Source organism: Peromyscus leucopus, chromosome 10, assembly GCF_004664715.2.
Source record: "Peromyscus leucopus breed LL Stock chromosome 10, UCI_PerLeu_2.1, whole genome shotgun sequence".
Taxonomy (NCBI): domain Eukaryota; kingdom Metazoa; phylum Chordata; class Mammalia; order Rodentia; family Cricetidae; genus Peromyscus; species Peromyscus leucopus.
This window is the reverse complement of record NC_051071.1, coordinates 63,471,965-63,492,312: the sequence shown is the minus strand read 5'-3', so window position 1 is coordinate 63,492,312 and position 20,348 is coordinate 63,471,965. Positions and strand designations below refer to the sequence as shown.

The 20,348-nt window shown below is 42.7% G+C and overlaps 1 protein-coding gene across 3 annotated transcripts in view; it reads right to left on the bottom strand.

The window, feature by feature from the left end:
- The window catches only part of Cep135 (centrosomal protein 135), a 64,670-nt gene extending 52,192 nt beyond the window's left edge, over positions 1 to 12,478 (bottom strand). The window contains exons 1-6 of one of the 3 annotated variants that reach the window (XM_028856228.2): positions 12,089 to 12,478; positions 8,658 to 8,815; positions 7,081 to 7,271; positions 6,097 to 6,264; positions 4,955 to 5,096; positions 2,780 to 2,864 (exon numbers count right to left, since the gene is read on the bottom strand). In XM_028856228.2, coding sequence (XP_028712061.1) covers positions 2,780 to 2,864; positions 4,955 to 5,096; positions 6,097 to 6,264; positions 7,081 to 7,271; positions 8,658 to 8,770 — 699 coding nt within the window. In that variant the 5' untranslated portion in view covers positions 8,771 to 8,815; positions 12,089 to 12,478. Of the gene's footprint in view, positions 1 to 2,779; positions 2,865 to 4,954; positions 5,097 to 6,096; positions 6,265 to 7,080; positions 7,272 to 8,657; positions 8,816 to 11,627; positions 11,915 to 12,088 lie in introns of those variants that run through there. The other 2 variants (XM_037209111.1, XM_037209112.1) reach the window with 2 other exon arrangements.
- Between the last annotated feature and the right edge of the window lie 7,870 nt (positions 12,479 to 20,348).

Below are 20,348 nucleotides of genomic sequence, written 5' to 3'. Positions count from 1 at the left end.
GAGTTGAAGAGTAGATAGTTATACAGTTTTCCTTGTTACCAAATTGAGTAAAGAAACTTACAAAAGAGATGTAAAGTTTATAAGGTTGAGAAACATTAAAGCTTAAGTCATTTATCTAAAAGATGTTTTAAGGTCTAAAAAGATATTTTTAGAATGGTAATACAAATTAGGATAGAAAATGGTTTAGATATAAAGCTTTGGACTCATCATGATGGGATAGATAATAGAGTAATTCCTCCAAATTTGCCAAATACAAATGGATTGGACATTGTAAATTTAATTCTTCCTTGATAACTGTTCTTAATGTATATAGTTTTACTGTATTGGAGTTAAAATCTTCCCTTTTTATTAGACAAAAAGGGGGAATGTTGTGGGATATTTGTACCCTGTATAAAGATATATTGCTATGACTGGTATCATAAAAAGCTGAATGCACAATAGTTAGGCAGGAGGTATAGGTAGGACTTCCAGGCAGAGAGAACTCTGGGAAAAAGAAAGGCAGAGTTGTCAGCCAAATGTAGAGGAAGCAGAATGGGCAATACAGAGATGAGGCAATAAACCACATGCCATAATGTAGATTAAAAAATATGGGTTAATTGAAGTTACAAGAACTAGTTAAGAACAAGCCTAAGCTAGGGCCAAGCATTCACAATTAATAATAAGTCTCTGTGTCATTATTTGTGAGCTGGAGGTCCCGAGGAGAAAGTACTGCTACACAACACCCTGTCTGTTAAGTCTTAGGAGACCTTGAATACAGATGTTACTACTTAAAGGTAAAAACAGGAAGCTGAAACAAGGCAATACCCAGAGAAGGGGAGGGAGGGGGGACGGACGACAGATGGTCAGAGGAGCTTGGGAATAACCAATGGGGTGCTGTGATTGCTTTCAGTTCAGGGCTTTGAGCACGCTGGGTAAGTGCCTCCCACTGAGCTGACCCCTAGTCCTCACAGCCCAGAATATGTTCTGAGAAAAACAAATGCAAGCAAAAGAAGAATCAACAGCAGCTAAGATGGAAGGGCAGTCAACAGCACTTTCATCAGAATGGCCAAGCAACGTCCTCCAACACTTCCGCCACCTCAGAGAGACAGCAAGGTTTGGGCAGTTTCTGTTCATAAAGTACTTGGGAAAATGTGGCTATAAACTGAAAAATAACAATGATATTCAATTTGTGGTGGGTTTTTTTTTTTTTTTCCTTTTTCTGCTAAGAATTGAATCCAGTGTCTAATGCTAGGCAAGTTCTTTACCCCTAAGCCACCCCCCAGTGTAAAAACCTGATACTTTTAGTCCAGTGGTTCTCAACCTTCCTAATGCTGCTACCCCTACAGTTCCTCATGTGGTGGTGACCCCCCCCAACCTTAAAACTATTTTTGTTGCTCCTCATAACTGTAATTTTGCTACTGTTTTGAATCATAATGTAAATATCTGACATGCAGGATATTTGGTATGTGACCCTTGAGAGAGCATCATTTGATCCCAAATGGGTTATGACTCACAGGCTGAGAACCAATGCTTTTAGTGTCTTCATAAAGGAGGTTTTTGAGTTTTGTTTGTTTGTTTCATTGTTTTTGTTTTTTGTTTTGACAATATTAGAACTTCCTTTTTAACTCCTTTCTAATCCAAATAATTTTCAAAGCACTTTACAAACTAGGAGTTATACCAACACATTAGGTACATAGAGAGTTATGTGTACAGATCGTGCAAAAACAAACACAGCCCTGCACATGAGAAAAACGTTACGCAGTTTAAACGTCAGTGAGCACAGTAGGGAAGAAGTGTGCTGTTTAACCAAGAGGCCAGCACACAGAGCAGGAGCGCGAAGTGCTGTGGTTAGGATCTCAGGCATCTGCTGAGCCCTGGCTCCTCAGGAAACTGTCACACTGCAGAAATGCTTCCAGAGGAGCCACACGGAGACACACCAACCCAGAAGAGGAATTGTCAAAGGTTTCTATTCAGTGAAAAATAAACGAATAGAAAAATAATAAAACAAGCTGGAGAGATGGCTCAGAGGTTAAGAGCACTGCCTGCTCTTCCAGAGGTCCTGAGTTCAACTCCCAGCAACCACATGGTGGCTCACAACCATCTCTAGTGGGATCTGATGCCCTCTTCTGGCATATAGTTGTACATGCAGATAAAATACTCATACATAAATAAATAATAAAATCTTTAAAAAAAAATAATAAAACAATTATTTCCTTCTGTGCTTTGAAAAAATGTATTTATAGTGTGTGTGTGTGTGTGTGTGTGTGTGTGTGTGTGTGTGTGTGTGTGTGTGTCCTCATAGATGGAGGTCAGAGGACATCTTTCAGGAGTCGTCGGCTCCCTCCCTGCACCGTATGGTCCTGGAGATGAAACTCCTGTGGCCAGGCCTGGTGACCTGCACCTCTCCCTGATGAGCCATCTAGACGGCCCTCCTAACAAATATAAAACATTTAAGTATAATTATGAAAGTATGTTGTCATACTTAAATAAAATAAAATTATTCTTGTGATGAACATAGTAACACACTTACAATTTTTATTTGGGGCAATTTTTTTAATTCGGGGAAATAGATACTTTAAAGAAAAGAAACCTAAAATTACTGCTCACCTCAGTGAATAATGGAGGGAATGGAACAAGTACTCTAGAGCTACTCTACCTACTAACTCGACTAACAAGCTTTTTGGAAAAGATGAAGGCTACATTTAAAACTAGGGATCTGTAATATCAAGGATAAGACAATTCTACAGATGATCAGAGCACACACATCTCAACCCAGACACACAAATAAGCAAAGTCCTACCTGTTTGCTGTAATTTCTCACTCCATTTTCCATCAGCGCTAACTTCTCTTGCAGCTGGTGGACTTCCTCCTGAAGTTCCTGAATCCTGAAACATGTAGAACCAATGTCAGTATATGTGATGATTTTGGTTAAGAAACAAACATGAAAGTGATTTTTGTTGCATAAAATCCCACTTTTATGTGGGGTTTTAGGTGGGGGAGGGAGATGCAGTACTGTGCTGAAGTGTACTACAGCCTCAGAATAAATAAGGTACATCACCTTGGAGAGCTAATTTTATAGCAGGAGATACCAAAATTGAGGGGCAAGTGATTTGAAACTCAGATTCATCCATGCAATATATCACCTCACTGTTCTGTTGGGTCCTTAGAGCAACTCTGAGGTATTGGAAACTCAAGGTCTAGATCAAAATTCACAACATCACTAAGTGAATCAAGGAACAAGTGTGTGTTTTCTGACCCTAAGCAACCCTGTGCTGCCTACTAAACTACTTTACACTTCTGGAGAGGAGAAACTGAGAACACGGCCATTTTCTAAGTGACCCCAGCAAAGCCTGCTTTTCCTAGAACCTGTATGTTCTAACAGAGTCAAGACTTTGTCCAAACCATCTGAACTCCACATGGATTGCATTGTCTCAGTATGGCATAACCCACTTTTGATGGGAAAAGCCTGAAGTGGGTCTGCTTTAAAGAGAAATTTTCTGTGAGCTGAAATAAGGGGGTTGCAGAGAGCTCACCCCAACACTTATTGAAGGCAAAAGTCTCTACTGACCTACTAAGGATAAGAGCATGTATGCAAGCACTCTAAGATCAGTGCAGGAGACTGTATGCAAACCATGTGTGTGCACACCAAAGCAAACAGACACGGGAGACCGATGGCACTTGTACAGTGTAAACAATTCTTTAAATACTACTGCCTGGGAGCCTAGCCATAACCTTAACAGATGAGCAAACCACAAAAGGTCCAGGGAGACATAAACACAAGCACGTAGTATGAGGAGAGAACAAATGATTGGAGTGGTCTTCAGCAGATCTCAACCAATGAGTTTTTAAATATTATGAGTGGCTGAAAAACCTTCTCTGTATTCTCTACATGAACCACAAAGTCCTTACCTGCACTGGCTCCCCATGCACCCCACAGTTTTGAAGCCTCCCTCAGAATCACTAGTGTCCCTGGAGCTTGCTTCTTGCCCTTAAAGCCTTATAACTCTCTCAGTGACATCTAGACTGCAAGCATTTCCAAAGAGCAGCATGACCTTACCTGACAATCTCAGGGCATGTGCTCAAGGCCTTGCCCTAGAGGCCTAAGGAACAGTTAATTAAATGGAATTTAGGTCTGATTCTGATTTATATAAGGAAATATAAATATAGGGCTAAAGAATGCATGAGAGAAGGATTTCAGATCAAGACAGCAATCTATTCATGTCCAGCTGGCGTTTTGCTAGAAGTCTGAAGCAGTAGAGATTCCAGCAGAAGTTAACCTACTTAGATGAAACTGAATGTCAAAGCGACTCTATTGAAAATGAAAAAGGTTCCTAACAGCAATAGGTTATTGTACAGCAAGTATGAGCAGAAACCTTAGATGCATGCCTTATTTGAAAGTAAAGTTTTTAAACAAGTAGAAAAGTCGGGCGGTGGTGGTGCACGCCTTTAATCCCAGCACTCGGAGGCAAAGCCAGGTGGATCTCTCTGTGAGTTTGAGGCCAGCCTGGTCTACAGAGCGAGATCCAGGACAGGCACCAAAAGTACATAGAGAAACCCTGTCTCTAAAAAAAAACAAAACAAAACAAGAAAACAAACAAGTAGAAAGTATCCATATCATTCTGAAAACACCTATTAAGTACCTATGCAAAGTTCTGTGCTAGGCAGGAGGTACAGGCGGGACTTCAGGCGGAGAGAGAGGAAGTAGGAGATGATCAAGGCCCATGAGAAAAGCCTATATAGATGGGTTAATTTAAGTTTTAAGAGCTAGTTAGGAAGAAGCCTAGGCTATAGGTGACTTTTCATAATTAGTAAGAAGTCTCTTTGTCATTATTTGGAAGCTGTCTGGCAGGACAGAAAAAGACTCGTTACAAAGATGAAGCTGAAGAAGATGATGATGACGACTGAACTCAGTTCCTTGAGCACACTATGCATACCTCCACCATCCCCAGCTCAGCAAAGTAAGTATGTAACTTACCTGTTATCAGCTACTTGCAGGAGGTCCGCAATGTACGGGTCCTCTGGCTGGGGAACTGGGTACGAACTGACCTCAGAGGGTGGAGCTGGTTCATCAATCTGCATCCGCTGGCGCCTAAACGCAATGTTTCTTTTCTTGCCACCTAAGAATGCAGACGTATGTCTTACAATCCAAGGAGAACCAGAACACTTTTCTCAGTACTGAACAGCACAGATCAAACTTCTCTTCTTATACAGTGGGCTCATCCGTAAATATTCACCCTGATCTCTGACTGAGCAATGTATTTCTCAAACATTTAATAAGGCTATAAAACAAGTTTTCTATGCCTGCAGGCTTGGCATATGCACACAGGTTTAAACTGTCCCTTGGCTAGATTAGATTTCGGCAGGATTAAAATCTGAGTGTGCCTTGCAGTGAACAATGTCATGAGCTAAAATATCACCATCAGATAACTGTCAGAGGAGGAGGACTGGCAGTAAGAACTCAAATACACATGCTTATTAAACAATGTCCAAGGACAGATAACTGGAGCCTGGGAGACTGCTCAACAGGTAACGTGCTTGCCATTCAAGCGTGAGGATCTGAGTTCGATCCCCAGAAACCATGAGAAAAAATTCAGTTGTGGTGCCATGCCTGTAATCCCAGCACTGGAGAGGTAGAGACAGGTAGATACAGCCTAATAGGCAAGCTCAAGGTTCAGTGAGAAACCTGTCTCAAAACAATCAGGTGGAAAGCAACAGAGGAAGAAATCAGAAGTTGACTTCTGCTCTACATGTGTATACGCACACATTCCTACACGTGCACAGACGTACAAAGAGCAGAAACACACACAAAGAGCACATAACTGAAACTCCAAAGAGCACAACTAAAATATAATAGGACGTCACCTGTAACCCAGTCATACTATAATCTGAATTAGTACTCAACATCTCCGTAATTATCTTTGTAGGTGGCAGGAATGTTTTTAAATGGATAGATTGATCTTGGGGTCATAGAAAACTTATAGCCCGTTTACTTTTTCCAGCAGCTGGCAAGATTAGAGATGCACTTTTTAAATGAATAGATTCTCATGAAAAGAAACACAGCCCAGTCTGTCTTCAGGAGCTCGCTGGCCAACTGGGTTTGCGACGGAGAAGACTCACCGGGAGTTTGCACTACAGCTTGTAAATTCTTTTCTTGAAGTTGTTGGATTTTTTCATTCTTCGCCTTGCTCTCTTTCTCCAGGAGTTTGAGCTTATGGACGTACTGGTTATTCAGAAACTTCAGATCAGCTGTCTCATGTGAACACTTTTTCAATGCAGTTTTCAACTCTTAAAGTGAGAAAGACAATAGACAGATAACTCTAAACGTCGAGACAGCCATACCAAGCTGAGAGGCGCCACCTGTGCCTTACAGGTGGGGGAAGCCAAATGCACTTCCTACCTCCAACAAATCTGCACACAAGCCACTAATCACAAAAAGCAACTTTATTTTTTTTGTTATTATTGTATATGACTCATGTGTACCATGGCTTTGATCCAGTAAGTCGACTTTAAGCTAAAGAATTATTGATTATAAAGTTTATAGTAAGATACCAAATGCCGGGCGGTGGTGGCCGCATGCCTTTAATCCCAGCACTCGGGAGGCAGAGCCAGGTGGATCTCTGTGAGTTCAAGGCCAGCCTGGTCTCCAAAGCGAGTTCCAGGAAAGGCGCAAAGCTACACAGAGAAACCCTGTCTCGAAAAACCAAAAAAAAAAAAAAGATACCAAATAATCACCCTTTCCCTTCGAAACCTACTGACTGGCTCAACACCGCCTAACGAGTGCTGCAGGGCTTTCACCTCTTCCTTCCTTTCAGGAAGAGAAACAACAGTTGCTTCAAGAAGATGCTTCCATTCTGCCAGTTAATATTCTTTATACCAATTTCAAACCAGAACCACAATCCGCATATAGTGAGGACGGTCGTGGCTAAGGACTGCACACTTATGCCCACTCTGAAGCGTTCTTCAATACATCTTCCTGCATTTAGGGAGCTGTTAGTGGGACTACCAGTTTCCTCATAAAGGAAGAGACTTTCGCCTTTTCCACTGACAAAACAAAGAGGACAGGGATCCTACAGCTTACAAAATCATCAGTGTGTCGCGTACCTTTAATGTGCTGGTCTGAGTATTCTCTCAGCTTCATTAACTCCAGATACAACTCATTATTCTCCCTGCTCAGTCTCGCATTCTCGAGTTTGTACGGTTCCAAAACGAAGTCGAAGTTGGCACTTTCCTTCTCGGCCTTCGTCGAGGCCAGTCTGCACTGTCGCAAGCTCTCTGTCGTGTGGACCAGGTCGCTGGAGTCGCAGGACAGGAAACGCAAAGGCAAGGAAACGTCCTATTAGTCTTCCAGTCACTTTAACCATTTCTTCAAAGGCTTAAATATAATGTTAGCGTTAAGTAATATCAAATTTACAAGAAGAATGAGCAGTTAGGGTCTTTCAAGCTATCAAAAGGTCCTCAAAAGTCTCTCAAAACAAGCTAACTATAAGTTATAAAATTCAAACACATCAAATTGCTGTTTGTTTTCTTCCCCAGTTCTGAAAGTACTTTTAATGAGATTTTTACCTTTAGGTTAAAAATCCCATTGTTTAGCAACATCCAATTTGGGTTCCCAACAAAATGAGTTACCGTGCCAAGTAAGTCACTGTTCAAGCTCCCTTCTTGCTCATTCTCGAGGTCTGTGGAACCCGTGAAACTGGCTTTTCATTGAGTAAATACGTACTGATAGTCTGCTGTCGCTAAGTCCAGGAAGACAGCAAACCAGAGTCACGTTCTTACCTCTAAGAACACTCACTCACTAAATGTTTAGTGAGGAGAAAACGCACACCAAATGCACTAATTAGTGAAGAACCTATATTCTACAGACAACCGTTATCAAAGACACATAGCATACGATGAACCACACGTTTCCGTGCTTATGATATGAGCAATCTACAGCAACTGTAAGTGATCGTATCTTATGAAGTTCGCAATGACGGAAGGATAAAAGCAAGATGACAGTGACGCACGGTGGCTGTCCCACACAGCACGGAGAGCAGGACGGCGAGGACAAGGGCAAGGACGGGGAGGGAGGACACAAGTTATCATTACCCATTCTCTGCTTTCTACCAGCGTTACTCGTAGTCCTACTAATCAGCCTTCTTAAATACCTGCTCCAATCTCAAACCTCCCGCTACAGCTCTTCTGGAGGATGGGAAATGGCCAGGAGCCGCTCAGTTAAGGTAACACGTGACAGTAATAACAACAAATTAGAGAGCTCTCTAGAATAACAGAAATGGAAGACCAGCTTGGCAGACACGGGACTTACGGGGAAGCTGGGTGGGAGCAGAGCTCAAAGGTAGAGCGCCTGCCCAGCACACTCAAGGCTATGGTCAGCCCTCCCCAATGACAAGACAGAAAAGGGAAAAGCGCCTCTGACCCCTGTCCCTCCCTGTCGGGGGAACCCTCAGAAATGGGGACCCAGAAGAGCACAGTGAGTATGGCAATCCCTAGCATCCTGCACCGTGAAGGCCCTGTGTGGGGGACAAGGCTTTGGACTGAAGAGAGAAGAGACAAGCTTCAGCGGACTTACAGACTTCCCCAAAGGCCACTTGCTGCTTTTCTGAAGCAGGAAGGTCAGCCACAAACCCAGGACATGCATTAAGGATTATAGACATTTCTAACTGTATTTGTATCTTTACCTGAAAAGCTTCTCTACCAAAGGCAGACTCTCCACCGTCAGAGTCTGGCGGTAGCCCAGCTGGTCTAGCCTTTTCCTGATGTTCACGTACTTCCTTTCCGCAGCGGTGGTCATCTTGTCTCCCCAACCCAGATTCAGTCACTCTCCAAAATTAAAGCCCTGAAAGAGAGGATTAAAACACAGCTGTTAAAATTTCACAGCAAGAGGAAGTCCTTTAATATGAAAGAATTATTTTATTTCTTTTCAGGTAGTCATTATCCTGTAACATTAACATCGATTTAAGTCCAATACACATGATCTCTATGTTCCTACATTAAAACATGAATTTCTCCATAAACCTGAATGTAAAAGTTAAAACAATGAAGATTCTAGAAGAAAACAAAGACTTCCCAGAGACAGGCAGGGGATCCTTAAATGAAACTGTTTTCTTACATGTGGACAGCATCCAGACATCTTGCTCATGCTGGGCAAGTGCCCTACCCTGGAGTGTGCCCATAACCCACAGGGAATTCCTTAATAGCAATAAACATAAAATAAAAACATGATAGGTAGGGCCTCATAATAGGGAAAGACATCAACTCATCAAAACCCTCCATTGAGGAAATGAAAAGTCACAGCTGGGATGTTCTTGTCAAGTATTGTGAGGCCCTGGGTTTATACCAAGGAAGAGGAAAAGGAGAAAGAAAAGAAAAAAAAATGAAAACCATAGAGTGCCAGAAAATACTCATAAGATCTAAGAAAATATTTAGATACAGAGCAGAAAATAAACTCTTGGAGCTTAATAATAAAACAATCCAATAAGAAAATCAAGGTTAAGGCCGGGCGGTTGTGGCACACGCCTTTAATCCCTGCATTTGGGAGGCAGAGCCAGGAGGATCTCTGTGAGTTCAAGGCCAGCCTGGTCTACAGAGTGAGTTCCAAGACAGGCACCAAAACTACAGAGAAACCCTGTCCCGAAAAACCAAAAAAAGAAAAAGAAAATCGAGGTTAGGCCCGGTGTGTGGAGGCGCACACTTGTACTCCCAGCATTTAGGAGGCAGACACAGGGAGACTTCCCTAATTTGAGAAGAGTCTGGTGTACACAGTAAGTCCTAGGCCAGCCAGGGATACATGGCAAGACCTGGTCTCAAATTATCCTCCCAAATTTACTAAAACTGAATTTTAGTTGTACAAAAACTTGAAAAGGCACCTTGCAAAAGATACCTCGAGAAATACATGAAAAGGTCTTTAGCATTAATCACCAGGAAAATACAAATTATAACCACAATGAGGTGCAAATTTGCCTATACCAGAATGATGAAAAGGACTGATATAATACCCACTGTCAGTAAAGGCTCCCAGCAAGTGAAATCCACACGAGGCTGGGAGAGCATAAAACCACCTTGGAACAAGCTGGGGGTTTCTTACACTTAAACACACTCCTAAGCCTGCAACGCTATAATTCTATTCCTGCATATTTACAAAAGAAAATGGGCGCAAATGTCCATGAGGAGACTACAACAGTGTTTACAGCAGCCTAACTCACAACTGTACCAAACTGGGAAAGGGATAAACAAGCTGTCTTACCCTAGACCAGACAGTGTGGCTCAGATGAGAGGTAAGGAGCTGTCCATACACATTGACAAGGGGGATGGCCCTCAGTAGGATTCGGGCAAAAGAAGCCAGACACATAAACTGTGTGACTCAATCAAGAAAAGCTCAGAAACAGGTAAAAAGTCAGCGGTGGGGCTGGCAACAGTTTCACGGCCAGGACAGTGTCTGGGAAGGACGGCTGTCCTTTCAGAGTGATAAAAGCATTGACTGGGGTAAGTCACCCGGGCACAGACATTCATGGAAAGTTTTCAAATGTGGACTCACACTCAAGGTCTGTGCATGTCAGCACGTGCATTTCACTCTCACTTTTGTACTTTTTATCGTTTTGAGACCAAGTCTCCTCATGAAGTCCTGACTGGCCTGGAACTCACTTTGTAGACCAGGTGGCCTCAACTTTTTCCTCTGCTCTACCTTTGGAGTGCCAGAATTACGGGTGTGTACCACCATGCCCACCTTTACTTCCTTTTTTTTTTTTTTAAAGTAACACACATATAAACAGCTCTGTATGCATTTTTATAACTTGTCTATTTTGTTTGTTTTCAGTGTTGGGAATCAAACCCAGAACAAGCACTCTGCTACCAGGCTACACCTCCAGCTACTATACATCTTTTTCTTTCTTTCTTTCTTTCTTTCTTTCTTTCTTTCTTTCTTTCTTTCTTTCTTTCTTTCTCTCTCTCTCTCTCTCTCTCTCTCTCTCTCTCTCTCTCTCTCTCTGGGGGTGGGAGTTCGAGACAGGGTTATACATGTCTTTTTAAACACCTACGACTACTTTTTCTATCAATCTACCCTAAAATTGAGTTATGCAAAGGTCACTTCTTTAGAAATGAGCTCCTTTCTAACCTTTGCCAAATAAATATAGCCATAGAACTCATATTTCTAAATCAAGGAAAAAAATTATGTTCTTCACCACTGGTAAAATGTAAGTGCTTAAAAATGAATACGTGCAAAACCTGATGTTCTGGACACCCGGTCTGAGATAAAGGACCAATGATGGCATCTTCCTTATTTAAGCACTAAGCGAAGAAAGTAACTTCCCAGGCCACAAGGCTACTTCTGAATTAGGACCTCTTCTTGATTACTGCCTTTTACAAATCTACCCTCTTCGAGAAGCTTTCCCCTAGGACTTTCTAGTTCCTTCCACAAGAGGGACTTGACTGATGCCCGCCGGGTGTTTTAGAGAAACTCCTGTGGCCACAAGAAAAAACACCTGACAAGCTAGCCTTACAAGGCAAACTCCAAAAAACACGTCCCCTCTTTGACAGCGGCCAACTCCGGGTACCCCGAAACCATCCCTGTCCATCCTTCAAGAGGAAGAAGACAGAATGTGAACGCGACGTACAGTCCTCCCAGGAGAAAACAAAAAAACAAAAATATGTACCTGTCAGCTTTCTCCTATATTCCGGACGACAACGTTTTCAAAACAACCTAAAAGGGTGGGTTCGGCGTGTAGATCTAGCCGTCTCCTGAACCCCGGGGTGGGGGGCGTGGGTGTCTTAAGGAGGGCACCCCTTACTTGGTACAGAAACGTCCAACTTGTGGATGCCGAGGGGTTTAAAAACCCAAGCCCGCAGCCCCGGCAAGCACAAAGCGGGTGGGCCGGGGCGGCCTGGCCGTCCTTCCCGGACTCAGCCTGGAAGGTGGAGCCACGGTGCTCCCCGACCCAGCCGATCGCTCGCTCGGTCGGACGGTGGGACGGTCCCCGCGCCGCCCTCCCCCACTTCCTCCCGGCAGCGCCCGGGCGTCCCTCGTGGGGAGGACACCGCCCCGGAGGCCCCGCGACCCCGCGATCCCGCCCGCCCGCTCCCCCGGCCCCCCGCGGCCGCCCCGGGCGCGCCTCACCGCCGTTCCCGCCGCCGCCGGCTCCGTCCAGCGGCGCATCGCCCCGGGGACCCCGCCGTCCTCACCGGCTCCTCCCGCTGCCCGCCAATGGCTCCGGCGCTGAGCGCAGTTTGAAAATGGCGCGGAGAGACGATCGCGGCCCACCCGGAGGAAGCGCCGCCGTTGCCCCGGTAACCGGAGCGGACCACAGTGGCGCCCGCCGGGCGGCGGCGATGGCGGCTCTCCCCGGCCTCGGTGCCCGGAAACGTAACGGCCCGGCCGAGGCGGGGCCACAGCGCCCCCTGGCGGGAAGCCCGGGCCTCTGCGGTGCCCGAGGACCTGTCCACGGGCCCGCGGGGGGTAACCATGGGCTGTGCCCGGCCAAACCTGCGCCCCAGCCTCCGCCCCGCCTGCGTCCCCGCAGAGAAGGACCTTTCACGGGGGGGATTCTTGCTGACGACCCACTATCCCCCCTTGGACATCACCCGACACAGTTATTGCCCGTAACCATGTAAACCCCAGAATAGAATCCGACCACCAAAACACACTTGTTTATGTGACAACCCCCCCACACACACACCCCCGCTGCCTCCAATTGTGGACTCCTTCAGTCCGAGATGATTGTATTCAGCTCTATTTCTCTAGCTTCTAATTCAGTATTTGTAAATAGTGAGTTGAAATAAGTCGTTTATAATAAATAGCCTGCTCGCGGATGGAAAGACCAGGGTCAATTCCCCAGGCCATCACTCCCCTAAAAAACTTTCTAGATGGTTAAGAGCTGGGTTTTGTTTTTTCCTGTTTAGGTTCCTTACCAAGCCGGCTTTCCTCGGAACATGTACTTTGTCGTTGCATAGCGTGTAAAAATGGATTGTTTTGTGCCCGTTCATTCATTGCCTTCTCCATTTTGTGTGCTTCGTCCGCTTTTATATGGAATTTCTAAGGAACTAATGAATTCTGTAGAGAATTTTTTAGACGATCTTGCAAAGATACAAGTTAGCATATTTTTATTTTTTGTAAAATAAAAGACAAATACCTTTTTTTAAAAAAGAAGTAGCCGTAAATATCAGAAATTGACTGTACAATAGCCACCTAGTCAAGATGAACTGTTGGCTTCCCTTACCCCCAAACACATACCAATTACAAAGTGCAAGAACGAAACTCAATGAAGAAATCCAAAAGGGTAAATGGGATTGAAAGCCACAGTTAGGCTCTGAGTGACTTTGATAACCCAGAATCAGTCAGGTTCACTGCTGACCTCCACGGTCTGAGGTCAGGGATCCTGGCACACAAAAAGTGAAAGCAGAGAGAGCAAAGCAAAATGCTGTTGCTTCCCACCCAAACCCCAGAGCTTTCAGCAATCTGTGGGGCTGTGGAGACCGGAAGAAAAAGAAATACCCTCACAATAGAAAGTGAGACTTCTAATATCACCACAAACAGGAGTCCAGAAATACTCCAATGAGATTTACCTGGAGTCGGGGAGATCCTGGTTGCTGGAGGAAGTAAGCCAGATGTAAAGGTGAAAGAGTTATTTCACTGAAAACTGGTGCTGTAATTCAGAGCTGGTCTGGAATGTTGTGGTGGTTTGAATGAGAAAAGCCCCCATAGGCTCATATATTTGAATAACATGGTCCCCAGTTGGTGGAACTGTTTGGAAAGGATTAGAAGGTGTGGTCTTGTTGGAGGAGCTTTGTCACTGGGGGTGTGATGGTTAAGGTTATGTTGAGGGCTAACTATGTTCAAAACTTTAAAAATTTCTGTGCTTAAGAGAACAATAAAGCAACATTGGACTACTAAATGTTATGTGCTGTTAATGATTAATTTTTGTAATTGTCTGGTCTTGTACAGCTTTTAACAAAACTGCTGTTTCTGCTTCATAAGCAAAAGCTTGCTTTGCAGGACCTTCTGCTTGTATGTAGACAGGATGTAACTTGGTGTTTTTTGCCTTTAAAAGGCCCTGACTGAGGTAGCTGGGTGCTGTGTGCACTGGGGAATCCTGAATCCTGGGTGTAGACCTGGAGCCAGTATATGAACAAAAGCCTCTTCTTTGTTAACATTTGTTAATGGTCAGACTGGTGAGTCTCTGAACTACCTAAGGCCCATAACAGGGCCCAGCTTTGAGGTTTCAAAAACCCATTGCATCCCCAGATCCTAGAGCCTGTGGATCAAGATGTGAGCTCTCAGCTACTGCTCCAGCACCATGCCTGCTGACATGCTCCCATGGTCATGGACTCTAACTCTTTGTCTTGGTTATGGTGTCTTAAGCATAGCAACAGAAAGGTAACTAAGCCAAATGTTCTCCAGAGGTCTGAGGCCTACGTGTTATAGCTTGCTTGGTCTGCAGCATGGCACTACTGAGGGGTGGTAGAACTTTGAAGACATAGTTTAGTGGAAGGAAGCTAGGTCACTGAGGGTCTGCCATTGAAGGGGATAGTGTGACCTGTGTGGCAGAGTATTCCGGTCCTGGGAGCTGCTTCCAAACTACCACCCAGAGACTTATATTAATTTTAAATGCTCAGCCAATAGCTCAGGTTTATTACTAAATAGCTCCTACATTTTAAATTAACCCATATTTTTTGTTTACACTCTGCCATGTAGCAGTACCTTTCATTGCATGGCAGGTTCATCTTCCTTCTCCGTGTCTCCTCTAAACTCTCTGACTCCACCTTTCTTTCTCCCTGTATCCTCAGTGTGATCACCCCGCCTATACTGATTGCTATTGGCCAATCAGCTTTTATTAGCCAATGAGAGTAATGCATATTCATAATGTACAAAAGGATTGTTTCTCTCTGCCTCCTTCATCTCTTTCCATCTTTTTTTTGGTTTTTGGAGACAGGGTTTCTCTGTGTAGTTTTTGGTGCCTGTCCTGGATCTTGCTCTGTAGACCAGACTAGCCTCGAACTCACAGAGATCTGCCTGGCTCTGCCTCCCGAGTGCTGGGATTAAAGGTGTGTGCCACCACTGCTCGGCTATCATCTCTTTCCATCTTGGCCGTCATGAGGCAAACAGTTTTATTATACCGTGTACTCCAGCTGCAATGTTCTGCTTAGCCACGGGTCTCAAAGCAACAGAACCAACCATCCATAGATAGAAACCTCTGAAGCCAGAAGCCAAAATAAACGTTTCCTCCCTTTTAATCTGGTAATTTAAAGGATTTTGTCACAGTGATGGAAAGTTAACACTGTGAGCTTGCCTGTCAAAATGCTAGAACAAGGAAGTATGATGCTTACAAAGCCAGCTAGCCATCTAAAATCAAAACCTAAATTTTCTCCAGGTGAAAAGAGTGTAGTGGATCTATTTTAAATGATCTAGATTAGGGTTTCTCAGGTCACCACTTCTAACACTTGGATGGACAATTCTTTATTGAGGGGAGCCTTTCCTGAGTATTGTGGAGTATATAGTACCCTTCCTGGCTTCTCCACACTGCATGCCTGCAGTAGCCTCCACTCCAGATGTTCTTATAGTCACACTGGATGCCTGCAGTAGCTTCCACTCCAGATGTTCTTATAGTCACACTGGATGCCTGCAGTAGCCACCACTCCAGATGTTCTTAGAGTCACACTGGATGCCTGCAGTAGCCTCCACTCCAGATGTTTTTATAGTCACAGTGCCTTCAGGACTTTCCAAATGGTCTCTGAGACAAAACCACTCCTGATTGAGAATCAATGGTCAAAATAGATGAAGGAATAATTGTCATTAAAAAAGGATAGGAACAGGTGGCTATGAAGAGGACCAATCAGAAAACTGGGATATTAAAAAAATGATAAAAACTTAAAATATTGGGCCAAGGTGGTTCAGCAGGTAAAGTCATTTTCCTACAAGGCTGACAACCAGAGTTTAATCCTTGGGTTCCACATGATAGAAGAGAACCAGCTCCTGAAATTTGTCCTCCAACCTCCACACATGCACTGTGACACACTCAGCCACACACAAAATAATTAAATAGATAAACATAGTAGACAATTAGAATATCAACTGGGATAAACTATGGCTCTGATGCAATTAAAATAACTTATATAATTTAACTTAATCTTAGGCACATAAATAAACTACGAAAAAGTGGTTAAGAAATACAGATAACTTGACAGTCCCTAAGAACGTATTTGAGGTGAGGAGGAAGGTAAATAAAATACACTGTATGCAAAGAATGTATTTGGGAGGTCAGAGTCTATAATAAGCAGAATAGTCCCCCAAGGTGGTCCATGCTTATCCGTGACATTTGTGAACAGGTTTATAGTAGCTTTTTTTTTCACTGTTCAGACAAAATACCTGACAGGAACAACTTAAAGAAGGGAAGATCTATTTTGGCTCATTATTTGTTTTTTATTTGAAAACTTACATTATTTATTTGTGTCTGAAGAGGGGCATGAGGGTGGTGGCAACTGCTATTATATTATTATTATTATTATTATTATTATTATTATTATTTATTCCCTAAGCCATCTTGCTGTTTCTGTCTCCACTGTTAAAAGGAACAGTCCATCAAGTCAGGAAGGAGGCATGGTGGAGTAGCAGGAACACATTGGGGAACTCTTCACATGTTGGCTGGCCCTGGAGGCAGAGACCAGGACAAAAAAAGGAAAAAGTTTCAGGCCTGCCCACAGTGATCCAGCTCTGCCATGCAGGCCTCACTTCCTAAATATCTACAAACTCCTGGAACAGCCCCAACCTAACAGCTGGGACCAGGTCCAATATTGGAGAAATTATTTTGGCTACTCCACGTAGTTAAAAGGATATTTATTTAATGGCGTAACTCACAAATTAAGTGAAAGGTAGGTCTCAGGGTCTGGGGAAGGTGTATCGCAGTCCAGCGGTGTTCTCCGGAGCTCTGCACAGTCCATCTTCACCGTTCAGCATCCCGGCACAGAGAGAGCGCACAGAGAGAACGCTGGCCCATCCAGCTCTCAGGTCTCCAGGCGCCTCCCCTGGCCCCGCCTGGTAGGCGTGACAGTTGCCAGGGTCTCAATGGGGGTTGGAACTTCCAGATCCAAGCTGGAATGGCTACCCACTACATCTCCCCCTTTTTGTCTAAATAAGAAGGTTCTAAACTAATACAAGACTATATACAAAGGAATGGTTATCAAATATTATCCAGAAATAATGAGGGATAATGACCTTGATAAGATGTAACTACAACCAATGCAAACAATATCAAGCAAGAAACACATACTAAAATCCAGATAAGTTTAGAGCATAGGTAAATGGCATGTTATAAAGATCATTCAAAGGTGTCCTATCCTAAAGAACCTGAATCTAATACTTAATAAGTTCTATCTAAGATATTATATATACTAAGTTGTAACTATAACTGCTAGTCTTTAATCCCATCAAAGACCTGAGAAGGAACATAATGGTACCTGAGAAATGGTAGATGGATGCAAGCAACTTTTGGGAATCTTGCAAGAGTAGACCAAGACAGCTGGCATCCTGGACAGTCACCTAATGTTTCTCAGCATTGTTGGTGCATTCAAATTGGCTACAGGCCTAGAGTATCTGACAGACCATTTTCAGAAGGAGGATTTCTGAAAGACCATCTTACCCTGTCTTGGCAGAGTACAGTGGTCGCTTTCCTTGTGTCCCACTTGTCCAGAAAGGACAGCATTGCATTTGTACTGTCAGCCATCAAGGCAAGGGCAGTTCTTTGCCCAGTAGGCCATTTTGTGCCAAAAAGACAAACTTCCAAATGGAAATGTCTTAGAAGCCCAACATTCTCTCAGGATCAATTGGTGCAGCCAGGAGCAATTGTGTCTCACGTCAACAGAATTCTAAGTTATTTAAATGCCATATTCTCTAGGTCTATGAAGTGTTTGAAGATTACCTGTCCATCTGACCTATGTATCTGTAAATCTGGATAACCTAACTAATGTACCTATAGAGATGACAGGCATAGGCAACTATAAATCTATAAGTCTTATCTACCGAAATAACCTAAGGACTAAGGCTTCACATAAACAAGGTAAACAGTCTATAAGCAAATGTATGGTGAAGAATGATGACTTCAAAATTGTGACAATACACAAGATATTTATAACAGAGGTAGGAATATATAGTGTGATATGCAATATGACAATAATCTTAAATATATATATATATATATATATATATATATATATATATCCTAAACAGAAGTAGAACATGTATAAAGTATGACAGATATAAATTTACATTTGTATCAATATAAAAATGTTTCAAATAAGAGTAGAAATATATGTACATTATAACAAATATAGTTCTGTATTTGTATCAATATACAAATTATCTTAAACAGGAGTATAAAAATAGTTTACATTTGTATCAACATATAAGAATCTATAACAGTACAAATTACAGTGCAAATTATCTAAGGTTGCTATTTTACTAAATTTGTTTACTAGTATATACAATGATTTACCATCATATCTTATACCTATCTGTTCCATTTCTTCTTCCCCCCCCCCTTTTTTTACAATACTGAGTCTAATATTTTCTTCCACCCCCAACCCTATAACCGTCATCCATCACCCTGAGAATTATGAAACCTAAGGGAGAAGGGGCGTCGTTTTCTTAGAATTGCTTCCTGCCGTTTAGGGGGTGATGTTATCTCTGTTGGGTACTATGAGAAAGCTCAGATAGTTAAATCTCAGTTAGACTAACTGTAGGTTCTGCAGCAAGTTTTAGAGTAATGCGTAAGATTGTCTGAAATTCTGGCAAGAAGTGTAGTATGATGATGATTACCATGGCATCATTCTGGATTGGGTAGAGTTGTTGTTGTTGGGGCCCCATCTTCCTTCTGGAGACTTCTGAGATTGCTATTGGAAAAATTTATTTGTTATCAAAAATGGGAGGTTTGGATTTAAAGAGGACATAGCATGTAAGAAAGGATTCTGAGAAATCAAGAGTAAGCATGGAGAGAATTAGAATTTAGAAGACAATGGTCCCTTTTTATTGGTTTCTTTCTGTCCCACACCAGAGGGCTCTTCTGATACGGGACTGAAGACTCTCTCAAACTTTTCTTTTAGCAATATGCTTGGGTTTAGAGAAGGAGTGAGCCAATTCCATTTCCAAAGCCAGCTTGGCTTATAATTGAATTGGCACCACAACTTTTCTAGATTGATAGAGAGATAGATGTTAGACAGTGAGATTTTACCATGTGTAGATTGGTACCAATAGATTCTTCCTTTCTGCTGTAAACATCCGGATATCCAAGGCCTTATGAGTTTTGGAAGATGGGTATTTCCATTATCCTGGAAAGACAAAAACAGAACCCTACTCCACCCTTTGATTGTTAAATTTTTCTTACAACTTGTAGAGATGTCACATTGGTGGATGATCTTTTACTTCTCTTCATCAAGGGGTTTTTCCTGTTCGAATCGAATTTTTATTAATTTTGTTGGTATCCATAGCTTTTCTTCTCCTGCAGAAACAAAGGCAAAACCCCTTCCCCAACGTAGAACATATCCAGGTTTCCATTCTGAGGTCAGCACATCCTTGAAATAAACTGGTTGGTTTAGCTCAGGAGTTTTGTCTGTCGTCCAATGTCTCTCCGCAGCTGTTGTTCCTTTCTCATTAGCATTGAGAAAATTCAAGGTTAATAAAGCACTATGCAGTCTATTTCTAGGAGTCATTGTTACCTGTTGCTGTTTATTTAGCATATCCTTTAAAGTTCGATTGGATCTCTCTATGACTGCTTGGCCTGTGGGATTGTGTGGTATACCTGTAACATGCTTTATATTGTCATAAGCAAAGAATTGTCTCATTTTATTGGAGACATATGCTGGGGCATTGTCTGTCTTAATTTGTACAGGTATTCCCATGATGGCCATAACTTCTAATAGGTGTGTAATCACAGAATCAGCCTTTTCAGAACTCATAGGAGTTGCCCAATGAAATCCTGAATAGGTGTCAATAGTATGATGTACATACTTTAATCTTCCAAATTCTGCAAAATGAAACACATCCATCTGCCAAATTTCATTTCTTTGTATACCTTTTGGATTACTCCCTGCAGGTAATGGAGTTTGGTTATAGATGGAACAAGTAGGACATTTTTTCACAATATCCTTAGCCTGTTGCCAAGTGATGGAAAAATCCTTCTTCAAACCTTTGCTATTTACATGGTATTTCTTATGACATTCTGAGGCTTCTAGCACATTACCTATTAGTAACTGATCAATCTCATCATTACCTTGTGCTAAAGGTCCTGGCAGACCTGTATGGGATCTGATACGTGTTTTATATATATATATATATATATGATGTTCCCTTTTTCTGATGATTTCCTGCAATTGTATGAATAATGAAGTTA